Source organism: Trachypithecus francoisi, unplaced genomic scaffold, assembly GCF_009764315.1.
Source record: "Trachypithecus francoisi isolate TF-2019V2 unplaced genomic scaffold, Tfra_2.0 Contig00025, whole genome shotgun sequence".
NCBI lineage: Eukaryota > Metazoa > Chordata > Mammalia > Primates > Cercopithecidae > Trachypithecus > Trachypithecus francoisi.
In genome coordinates, this window is record NW_022680462.1 from 494,658 (window position 1) to 507,164 (window position 12,507).

At 40.9% G+C, this 12,507-nt stretch overlaps 1 protein-coding gene across 4 annotated transcripts in view; it reads right to left on the reverse strand.

Moving 5' to 3' along the window:
- Nucleotides 1–12,507, reverse strand: part of CCNY (cyclin Y) — a 331,884-nt gene that overhangs the window by 187,037 nt on the left and 132,340 nt on the right. Inside the window, exon 2 of one of the 4 annotated variants that reach the window (XM_033225995.1) lies at nt 1,510–1,548. The exons of 2 other annotated variants lie outside the window; for them this stretch is intronic. In XM_033225995.1, the coding sequence (XP_033081886.1) occupies nt 1,510–1,548 (39 nt within the window). Of the gene's footprint in view, nt 1–1,509; nt 1,549–11,894; nt 12,439–12,507 lie in introns of those variants that run through there. One more of the 4 variants, XM_033224385.1, reaches the window with a different exon arrangement.

Below are 12,507 nucleotides of genomic sequence, written 5' to 3' on the forward strand. Positions count from 1 at the left end.
CTCTTCTACAGGAATGACACAAATTTTTGGCTAAATCTAATGAAATTGCATATCCAGAGGTCCAAAAGCACACCCACTTCCTATCCTTCTGTTTCCCATTTCAATCGGATTGCTGGGGGGCAGGGGGGTGAGGGAAACAAAGACAAAGGAGCAAGACATTTAAAATATGAGAAACGCTAGGGCAGATATGTAGTGACATTCAGAGCTCACATATGCTTATGGTAAATTCTGTTTTTGTGCTCAATGAAATCCACAAGATGATGCTGACCTTTTCTCTTTTAAGAGACTGAGCAAAAGGCCGGTACCACTCTCCACCAAAATAACTAAATATCTAATTCATGGAAGAGGAGATCACAAAGTTCTCATTTATGGAAGGCACCCCAAGACTGTATGGTTCTGATGACAAACACTGCAAAGTGCAACTGGGTTTTAAAACTTTATTATCTAATATTAGGAAGATCGCAGTGAAACTCAATTTCACATGTTTTAAAGAAATACCATGTATTGGTAACAATATGGGGCAACTGGAATATTCTCACCTTTGCTGCTGAGCGTATACACTGGCATAACCACTTTGGAAAACTGTGGACAAAGCATTCCACATACTAACTAAAATTTGCAGGTACCAAATGATATTACACCTCAGGTTTAGTTTTTAATTTTAAACACAAATAAAAACTAAAGTGGTCACACAGAATGAGAGGATCACAATCACTGAACTAACTTCATTTATCTGAGTCACCCATTTAGTACAGGAGTACCACAGGAGTTGGAAATACAAACAATGTACAAATAATCCAATTGCTGGCAAAGGGGGAGGGAGGGAGACCACTCACATCTCCCTGCTCTGGGCTAATCACTTTTCACAAATCCGGGCTAAAAAGAATAAACAGTAAGAGTATGATAATTTGAATTCACATATTGCTATATTTGAGATTTAACAGTATCAAATTACAATAATGAAAGACACAAGTAACCAGATTATGAGCCACTACCAATTCTCAATCCGTCAACAGCTGTTATGTACCTGGATCTCTGCTACTATCTTTCTGCTATAATCACTATAAAATACAGATAAACTCAATCCATATGGTGGGAACAAAGGCTGTGGATTTGACGTTGTGCATTAATCTGAGTTCCTAGAGATGACTGCCATTAGCACAAGTGGTGCCCAAAAGGAACTCATCAGTCACCCGAGCACTGGCAGGAACTTCCTGAGGCAAACGTGGGTGTGGACCTTTGGCAGAAATTAGATAACCCCACCAAGGCATCACTTGAGGAGCTAACAGAATTCTCAGAGGGCAGGCCTGCTGCCTCAGAAGCCCACATAAGCACTTTTTGAGGAAAGCTCTTCCCACAAACCTAAACTGAAAGGGTCCCAGAGGCACCCTGTCCCTGGGGGAGGAGGACAGGCAAACTCTGTGCCCAGGACTGGCCTGGTGTCATCTCCACACATGAGTGTGCAGACCCAGATGGACTCACCCTATGTGAGTCATGATGTGTACTCACCCCGCTCCTCCACTGCAGGGCCACTCGAAAGCCAAGTAGCTGTGAAAGGAAAACAAAAACTTGGGACTCCAACTCACTGTCAAAAGGAAAAATATTATGCTGAAAGCTGCTTTTCCTTTTGTTCCCAAGTAGATAGCTACAGAATAAACGTTAAGTATCTCCACAGGTTGCTACTCTATTGTTCACCTTATCTAGGTAAAGTGTTGATTTACTGAGCTCCAGAGAAATACATAACTGACTATTCCCCTACCTGCTCCTTTTCTCTTGCAACATGTGGATTCAGTAATACCCCACCCTCTTTCCCCTTCAGCCTGCTTTTCCCCTTTAAATACTGATGCCCTCAAAATCATCTTTGGAGAAAAGCACAGACTATAAACTGCTTGTGTGATGCCATGTTTCTTTAATCCCCGTCATTGTCCTTAATCTTGGCAAAATAAACTTCTAAACTGAATGCGATTTGTCTCAAATACTTTTGGGTTTACATAGCTATTCTGCTAAAATGTGAAAGGGAAGGAAACCCTCCTTTAATCAGAATTTATGGTGAGGGAGTTGCAATTGTTTCCCAGTGTGCTGTCTGTGAAACATCATCAGAAAATGTGTTTAACAAAACATTCCATAGTTAAGTTTAGGAAATATTACTTGATACATACATTTTTTTTACTCTCATTCCCCACAATGCATAATACAATTTACCATTTACCATATAAAGTGCTTCAGGAAAGAAACCTGCTTTATTAGACGATAAATCTTTTTTCTACCTAAAAGAACAGTCCCCAATCTAGCTTGATCTTAAAAATCATCTAGGACTATCATGTTAAAACAGGATTCCCCGATCCCTTTATCAAAAACTTTAAGGGAGGGGTCGGGTAGCTTAAGAGGCATATGAGGTGACACGATCAGAACAGCTGAGAAAATAGACAAGCTAACATTTGGCCAGAAATATTTTCTTGTTTTGAAAATGTTTCAGGCCAGGCACGAGGGCTTACATCTGTAATCCCAACACTTTGGGAGGCTGAGGCGGGCAGATCACCTGAGGTCAGAAGTTTGAGACCAGCCTGGCCAATATGGTGAAACTCTGTCTCCACTAAAAATACAAAAATTATCTGAGCATGGTGGCGAGCGCCTGTAATCCCAGCTACTCAGGAGGCCAAGGCAGGAGAATTGCTTGAACCTAGGAGGCGGAGGTTGCAGTGAGCCGAGACTATGCCACTGCACTCCAGCCTGGGCAACAGAGCAAAACACCATCAAAAAAGAAAATGTTTCTAAATGTTTCTAGTTCAATTTCCCACTTTACTAAGTTTCATACACTGAATATTGATTCAAGGTCATTATTCTAAGCACTGTTACCCATTTACAGTTGCCCCTAGGTTATCTGCAAGCAACTGGTATTTGGACAAACACCAAAATCTGTGCATGCTCAAGTATCACAGTCGGAGCTGTAGAACCCACAGATACAGAAAAAGGCAGTTCTTGGTCACGCAGGTTTTGCATCCTGCAAATACTGCGTTTTTGATCCATGTTCAATTGAAAAAAATCCACATGTAAGTGGACTAATGTGGCTTAGATCCAAGGTGTTTAGGGTCAACTGTGTAGTACTAAGGGTACAAAGAGTGTAGTACGTTGACTCTCTACAGATCTTAGGTATATCACAGCAGCAGTTTTTTTTATTTTTCTACCTTTTGGATTTTATTTTCACTAAGTTAATCACAATAATAACAACAATTATAATTACTGAGCTCTTAAATGTACTGTCTCCCATAGTTTTTTTGTTTTGTTTTGCTTTGTTTTTTCATTATACTTTAAGTTCTAGGATACATGTGCACAACCTGCAGGTTTGTTACATATGTATACATGTGCCATGTTGGTGTGCTGCACCCATTAACTCATCATTTACATTAGGTATATCTCCTAATGCTATCCCTCCCCCCCTCCCCACAATAGGCCCCGGTGTGTGATGTTTCCCTTCCTGTGCCCAAGTGTTCTCATTGTTCAGTTCCCACCTATGAGTGAGAACATGCGGTGTTTGGTTTTCCATTCTTGCGATAGTTTGCTGAGAATGATGGTTTCCAGCTGCATCCATGTCCCTACAAAGGACACAAACTCATCCTTTTTGATGGCTGCATAGTATTCTATGGTATATATGTGCCACATTTTCTTAATCCAGTCTGTCACTGATGGACATTTGGGTTGATTCCAAGTCTTTGCTATTGTGAATAGTGCTGCAATAAACATAAGTGTGCACGTGTCTTTATAGCAGCATGATTTATAATCCTTTGGGTATAAACCCAGTAATGGGACGGCTGGGTCAAATGGTATTTCTAGCTCTAGATCCTTGAGGAATTGCCACACAGCTTTCCATAATGGTTGAACTAGTTTACAGTCCCACCAACAGTGTAAAAGTGTTCCTATTTCTCCATATCCTCTCCAGTACCTGTTGTTTCCTGACTTTTTAATGATTGCCATTCTAACTGGTGTGAGATGGTATCTCATTGTGGTTTTGATTTGCATTTCTCTGATGGCGAGTGATCATGAGCATTTTTTCATGTGTCTGTTGGCTGTATGAATTTCTTCTTTTGAGAAGTATCTGTTCATATCCTTTGCCCACTTTTTGATGGGGCTGTTTGGTTTTTTCTTGTAAATTTGTTTGAGTTCTTTGTAGGTTCTGGATATTAGCCCTTTGTCAGATGAGTAGATTGCAAAACTTTTCTCCCACTCTGTTGGACGACTGTTCACTCTGATGGTAGTTTCTTTTGCTTTAGTTTAATTAGATTCCATTTGTCAATTTTGGCTTTTGTTGCCGTTGCTTTTGGTGTTTTAGACATGAAGTCCTTGCCCATGCCTATGTCCTGAATGGTATTACCTAGGTTTTTTTCTATGGTTTCTATGGTTTTAGGTCTAACATTTAAGTCTCTAATCCATCTTGAATTAATTTTTGTATAAGGAATAAGGAAAGGATTCAGTTTCAGCTTTCTACTTATGGCTAGCCAATTTTGCCAGCACCATTTATTAAATAAGGAATCCTTTCCCCATTTCTTGTTTTTGTCAGGTTTGTCAAAGATCAGATGGCTGTAGATGTGTGGTATTATTTCTGAGGGCTCTGTTTTGTTCCATTGGGCTAAATCTCTGTTTTGGTACCAGTACCATTCTGTTTTGGTTACTGTAGCCTTGTAGTATAGTTTGAAGTCAGGTAGCGTGATGCCTCCAGCTTTGTTCTTTTGGCTTAGGATTGTCTTGGCACTGCGGGGTCTTTTTTGGTTCCATATGAACTTTAAAGCAGTTTTTTCCAATTCTGTAAAGAAAGTCATTGGTAGCTTAATGGGGATGGCATTGAATCTATAAATTACTTTGGGCAGTATGGCCATTTTCACGATATTGATTCTTTCTATCTATGAGCATGGTATGTTCTTCCATTTGTTTGCGTCCTCTTTTATTTCACTGAGCAGTGGTTTGCATTTCTCCTTGAAGAGGTCCTTTACATCCCTTGTAAGTTGGATTCCTAGGTATTTTATTGTCTCTGAAGCTATTGTGAATCTGTCTCCCATAGTTTTCACAACAACCTTATGAGAAAAGTACTGCTGTTATTTTTCCCATTTTGAGGAAATGAGGAAGTAGGCCATACAAGTTTAAGTAACTTGCCCTAAGTCAGTGTCTCAAGCTCAGCACTACTGGATGACTGGGGTTGGTAATTCTTTACTGGAGGGGTACAGGGGCTGTCCTGTGTACCACAGGACAGTTAGCAGGAGTCATGTCTTTACCCACAAGATGCTAATAGCAGCCCCTGTCCAGTGATGACAACTAAAATGTCTTCAGACTTTGCCAAACCTGCCCTAGGGGCAAAATCAATGGAGAAGCACTGTTCTACATGATGCTAGAGATAAGAGTAGAGAAGCTAGGGCTCCGGCTGAGTTCTTACCACTGCAAAGGTGCCATGGCCCCCTCCCAAGAGAAGGCATCAAGTCCCCTTTGCATGCTCCAAGCAAAGGAGCTGGCAGTATCTCTTGCCACTGTCGCATACACAGTCTGTCAGCACTGCAGACAGGACTGAGAAGCTTGACAAATATCAAAGTGAGATGAAGCTATACCAAGCACCAGCAACTTCTGGCACAGAGTAATCCTTCAATACAAATAATGTCCTGTGTAACTTTCTTCCTATCCTAATGGTTCCAGTTGCACATATGAAAGATTCTCAATCTCTTCACTTAAAAACGAATCATAGAAAAAGCCTTCTGACTATAATGGCATATCTAACACATTATAGACACCTAGGAAGGATCATTTTTTAACACACCCTCCATCTATGAAAAAAAAAATTTTCAGTAATAGTTATGTAAAAATCATTAACTATTATTTTCTAGATTTGTTCTTTAGTTTTAATACAACTGTCTTAAATGATAAGTGATAAATTTTAATTTTACAGATATTATTTTTGTACTTACCAAGCAAAAATATTACACCTCACAGTTTGCATTCTGTTTCACTATTTTAATTTTTAAGGACTCTTGGACAAAATCTCCAAGTGATCACACAGAGTGACAATTATAGTCATCAGTAACACTATCATTTATTTCAAATCTACTGTTTAAAAGCAGATATATGTAATACTACAGGGTTAAATACATAAGACTGTCCTAAGCAAGCTTTCTGAACAATTCTAAAGTCTTAAGAAGTTACTGTGGAAATGAATGCAAGCAGCTGAGTCCCCATGTGTTTAGGGCTAACTATATAATCAGGAGTGTCAGATTTAACTTCCATGCTGCATACAGTATTTTTTTTTTTTGAGACAGAGTCTCACTCTGTCACCCAGGCTGGAGTGCAGTGGTACGATCTTGGCTCACCGCAACCTCCACCTCCCGAGTTCAAGCAATTCTCCTGTCTCAGCCCACCCGCTCCAGTAGCTGCGATTACAGGCACATGCCACCATGTCCAGCTAATTTTTTGTATTTTTAGTAGAGACGGGTTTCACCATGTTGGCCAGGCTGGTCTCAAACTCCTGACCTCAGGTGATCCACCTGCCTCGGCCTCCCAAAGTGCTGGTGTTACAGGCATGAGCCATGGCGCTGGGCCTACAGTATCTATTAAAGGCTAAGTACTCCAGAAGTACTCATTTGAAGCTTACATATATATTATTAAAACTCAATAAAGCAATTATTTAGAACACTGACAAAAGATTTTCGGGGAAAGAATATCACCGACATTGTTTAGAACTACAGGCAAAATTCTAGACATTTAGACTTTACAGGCATACTTCTGGATGCTTTTATTAGTGTTATTAAATCCTCTATAGACAATGCACACCTCATCACCGGCACTGGAGCAGACCACTCCCACCACCCCAACCTTAGGATGCTGCTGTCTGCCTATCAGAGTTAAAATGGTACCGAGACTCTTTAGGCCCAGAAAGTCAGTTGCAAAAGAGTAACGGAAAGAGAAAAGCCACAGAAAATCACAATGAAAGAAACAGTGAAGGAATGAGATCTCTTGGTTCCACTTCTAGCTGGACCTCAGCTGACTTTGTATGTCAGGCAAACTTTAAAACTTCTTCAGGCAGTGCGGCAGAGAGGGAGGTGGCTGCAGACTGGGAGACCCCAGGCAACGTTCTTCATCTCTCTGGGCCTGTCAGTTTTCTCATCTTCAAGAAAGGAAATATATTTGTATCTACCCGCAAGAGGCTATTGGGAGGTTATAAAAGTAAAGCATGTGAAGTGCTCTGTATATGGATAGTTGTACCTCGGCAATATCTTAAAATTACTAAATTTGGGTAATATATACTCATCACACTATTCTCTTTAATTCTGTATAGTTTTGAAACTTTTTGAAATAAATGTTTGAAGTTAGTTATTATCAAGTTCCTTAAATATAACACATAAGAGAAATAATCACCTCCAAGGTCTCTTTGGGCTCTAAAACTCTCTTATATATTCCAGACTGGAAGGAGAGGATTCCCACGTGGAAATCAGGAGTGGGAGGGAAAGGGAAAAACATTAGAGAAATAAGCTGTGACCACCAGTCACCTCCTCAAGTGATCACTGCATAATAGATGTTTCACACATAAATGCTTCAATTATTGGATGCTGAGCTGATTCCAAGCGTTCATTACAAAATACAAACCAAAATGGGACCAGCACGTCCAGATCCAAGCCCTCGGGGATCTAAGACAGTTGCCTGGCAGCCTCCTTAACTCAGTATCTGTTGGAGTTCAAGTCCTACTTGCTTCCAAAACATCTTCCAAGTGTAACCTAAGCAATATCTGGGACAGTGTTCCAAGTACAAACGTTCGAATCACAAAGTAGTCCTCTCATACAAACTATTGACTAGTTCGCATTTTTTTACTGTGCTGTGTGGACTGCTTCATATGACAGCCTAGGACTGATGAGTACTAAAATTCCGGGAGAAGACGGCTATGCTTCTCCTCCTTGTGTGGCAAAATGGGATTTCAAAGCCTCCAACAGATGGTTCCATCATCTGCTGGCCGAGCTAAGTTTCCTCCCAACAACTCTCAGGGTAAAAGGAAAGAAGGGGTGGGGGGCAAATAAAGGCAATGGCAAGCAAGAGAGAATTCTCGGTAAAAGAAAGCAACACCCCTGCATTCAGGGCCTTCCTACACCACGTTATCTTCTTCTCCCACAAGCTTCACTTTGTTCCCAATAGGCCAACATTCTAAATCAGCTGAAACACATCACTTCTTCACCAGGAGGAAATGTGGAGTTCCAGGATATGCAGAGCTGTGATCATGCAGACTTCAGCTAAGTCAACAAGTTCTGCCAGTAGCTCACTCAGTCTCCCTTTGCTGGTTCTAAGTCTTGAACTTAGAATCAAATTGCTATTTGCTAGATTCCTTGAGAAAAGATGTCATTTCCTGTAATACAGAGTCTGGCTCCATTTCTGACATTTGACTGCTGACAGTTTTCAGGCCCCACCACTCCCCACCTTCCCCTTCTACCCCCATCTAGGCAAGCTGATAAGAAAGCCTGGGGCCCCCTCCTTTGGCACTGGCAGGAAGTTCAAACCATCCAGGTCCAGGGGGGCAAGGAAGGAAGCCCTCGACCAGCCCCAACCCCTAATCATGCAAAAGCCAAGCCAGTCTCCTTTCCCCGCTCTCTCAAGACACTTTTGGACCGGAGAGTCTGCCTGCTCTCCCCCAAAAGCTTTACCATGTCAATACTTAACCTTTTCTTACTCTCTGGGTGTATTGTGAGGTCTCATCAGGCTGACACGTGAACCACACTTTGTGTGGGTCCATCCCACCTCTGTACAGTGGCAATAGCATTTCCCAAAGTAAAAGATCCTGTATACTCCTTTCGACCTTCATCCAAAGATGCATGGTGCATCAACTCCACCAATGTCTCCCTTGACTCTGGCCATGAGAAACCTCTCAGTTTCTCACCAATAAAGCAAGCCTAGTGCAGCTGCAAACCAGTATGCATTAGGAAGCAGAGGCTGAGGACAGGTGCCCATTCCACTCCTAACTAACCAGACAATTCTAGACAATGCCACTGCCATTTCTGAGTCTCATTTCCCTTACCTATTAAAGAAGTGTAACAGAACACCCTCTGGGCCTAACTAGTAAGATCATGGTAAGGATCGAACGGGGCAGGATGTGGAATAGCGCTCTGCAAGCCATCCTGACCCACATGTTCTAACTCCCCCGGCACGTCCTGGGCTCCATCTCCCTCGTCCAACACTTAGCTCTGCCCTTTTACTGTCCTTCTAGCTCCCTGCTCAAATAGAAAAACCCTCCTAACTTTTCTCAACACACATACACCCCACCCTAGCCAAAGAAGCAACCATAGAGGGCTCTGGTAACCTCTTCCAGGAAGTCACCCAATATAGACAACTTAGCACCAGCACTCTATTCTCACAAATTCTCCCAAAAATCGTTTCTTCTTTTATATTGTAAAACAGTCAAGATCACACCCACCAAAGCCAACCAAAAAGACACAGGCTCTCATCACACACAAGTCAGAATTCTGGAAAACTCATATCTACCACCATGAGCTTGAAAGCTTCCCAATAATTAAGACTTTTCTAAGGAGGTCAGAGATGACATTAGCAAATGTGATTTTAGACAGAATAATGAAATGAGTCAATATTTGGAAGATCTGCATAACTCAGTGAACCAATACTTTTCCAAATGACAAAGCATGATGACACAAAATCTTGCATGTGGTAACAGGTCCATTTAAAGTATGACAGATCAATAAACTTTAATATAAATGATTTCAGATTCCACAGTGCAACTAGCCTTTAACAAACTACCATTTGTCACGTTTTGAGGTAGTGTCAAAGAATATCCCTGTTATCTCAAAAGTCTGTAAAACAATACTCCTTTCTTTTCCAATCACATCTGTGTAAGGCTGAATTTTCTTCACATACTTTCACAAAGCAACATAGCACAAAAGACTGATACAGAAGCACATATGAGGTTCTTGCTGCTTCCTACTAACCAGATATTAAAGATATAAAAGAAATGTAAGGTAATGCTACTCTTCCCACTTAATTTTTTGTTTTGAGAATTTTTTTAAATAAAAATGTATGTTAACATATAATGGTTACATTATAATGTTATTTTAAAAATTAGTATGTTTTAATTACAAGTTTTAATTTCTAATATAACTCTCTACAGACATAAAAATTCTTCTCTACAACTTCTGTTATTGAGATGTAATTCACACACCATCAAATTCACCAATTAAATATGTACAGTCATGCTTGCTTAATGACAGGGATATGTTCTGAGAAATGTATTGTTAGGTAATTTTGTTGCTGTGCAAACGTCATAGAGTGTACTTACACAAACCTAGACAGTCATAGCCTACTTCACACTTGGTTATATGGGACAGCCTGTGGTTCATAGGCTACAAATCTGTACAACATGTTAATGCCCTGAATAATGCTAAGTACTTGTGTATCTAAACATAGAAAAGGTACAGTAAACATATGGTATAAAAGATTAAAAATGGTACACCTACACAGGGTACCAATCATGCATGGAGCTTGCAGGACTGGAAGTTGCTCTAGGTCAGTCAGCGAGTGAGTGGTGAGTGAATGGGAAGGCCGAGGACGTTACCATACACTACTGTCAACTTTATAAACACTGTACACTTAGGCTACACTAAATATATATATATTTTTAAAAAGTAATTATACTATGACATTACGGCGACACTTGGCGATAGAAATTTCTCAGTTCCACTATAATCTTATGGGACCACCGTCGCATATGCAGTCAATCCTTGACCAAAACATCATTACGTGGTGCCTAACTATACAATTTAGTGGTTTTTTAGTACATTCACAAAGTTGTACAATCATCACTGCTACATAATTCCAAATTTTCATTACCCTAAAAAGAAACCCCAAACCCTTTAGCAGTCACTCCCATCCTCTTCTCCCCCCATCTCTGGCAACTACTAACCTACTTCCTGACTCTATTAGATTTCCCTGTTCTGGACATTTCACATAAGTGAAATCGTAATATATGTGGCTTTTTATGACTAGCTTCTTTCACTTACCATAATGTTTTAAAGGTTCACCCATGTTGTACCAGGTTATCACTACTTCCCTCCTTTTAACAGCTAAATAATACAGGCTGAGCATCCCTCATCTGAAATGCTTAGGACCAGAAATGTTCCGGATTAAAGGTTTTTTCGGATTTGGGAACATGTGCATTATATGCTTATCAGCTGGCCATCCCTTATACGAAAATCCAAAATCTGAAATGCTCCAATGAGCGTCTCCTTTGAGCATCATGTTGGCACTCAAAGTTTTAGATTTTGGAGCATTTCTGATTTTGGATTTTCAGATTAGGGATGCTCAACCTGTATCCCATTGTATGGATATACCACATTTTGTTTATCCATTCATCCACTGATGGACATTTGAGTTGTCTTCACCTTTTGGCTATCACGAATAATGCTGTGTACATTTGTGTATACATTTTTGTATAAACATGTTTTCAGTTATCTTTGGCATACACCTAAGAGTGGCACTGCTGGGTCATATGGTAACTTCATGTTTAACTTTTTGACGAACTATCAAACTGTTTTCCTCAGTGGCTGTACCATTTTATACCAGCAATGTACGAGAGTTTCAATACTTTTTAACACTATACATGGTGTCCTGTGACCAAAAAGTTTAATAACTGCTGTGCCAGGTTGTGGGCTGCTGAGATAAAAGTCCCCTTCCTTGTGAGGTCATCATGTGCTACTGAAGCTCAGGCTTAGAGACAGAGTATCTGAGCCACGACCCCTCAGAGCTTCCAAGGCACAGTACAGGGAATGACTTTACTGCACCCAGCCCACCCCAGGTATGAGCAGTCCTCCTTTCGGTGTCTTCCACTGGTGCCTGGGGCTCTCAAGCCACAATGCCCACCACTCTGTTCTCACCCTCTTTTACTTTCCACCTCAGTGTGTCTTCTCTTCCTCTTGCTTCTGCTGAGCTCCTCACCGCACACCTGTCAGGTCATCACGCCTTCACCTCTTCTCCCTTCCTGATGATAAGAACCTGCTTCACCTATAGACACAATTTCTCTCTGTGCTGAGAGAAAGAATCCCAAGGTTAGACCCTCTGTGAGTGAGGTCTGCAATATTTATTACATCTGTGAAGCGGCAAAAACTAAGACTTCCCTATACTGAGCAAGCCTCAGATGACTTCTGGAGAGAACAGTTTCCCTGAACTTCAGTACCCTAACAAAATTCAAACAAGATGACTCAATACTTAGAACATTTCCCCATAACCTGTGAATACATTACCTCATATAGCAAAAGGGAATTAAGGCTGCAGATGGAATTAAAGCTGCTAATCTGCTGGTTTCAAGGTAGAGAGATGAGCCCAGATTTTCCAGGTGGACCCAACATAATCACAAGGATTCTAAAAAGGGAGGCAGGAGAGCCAGAGAGAGAAGATGTGAGAAGAACTCCATCTACCACTGCTGGCTTTAAAGATGGAGGAAGGGCCTGAAGCCAAGGAATGTGAGAAACTTCTAGAAGCAAGGAAAAG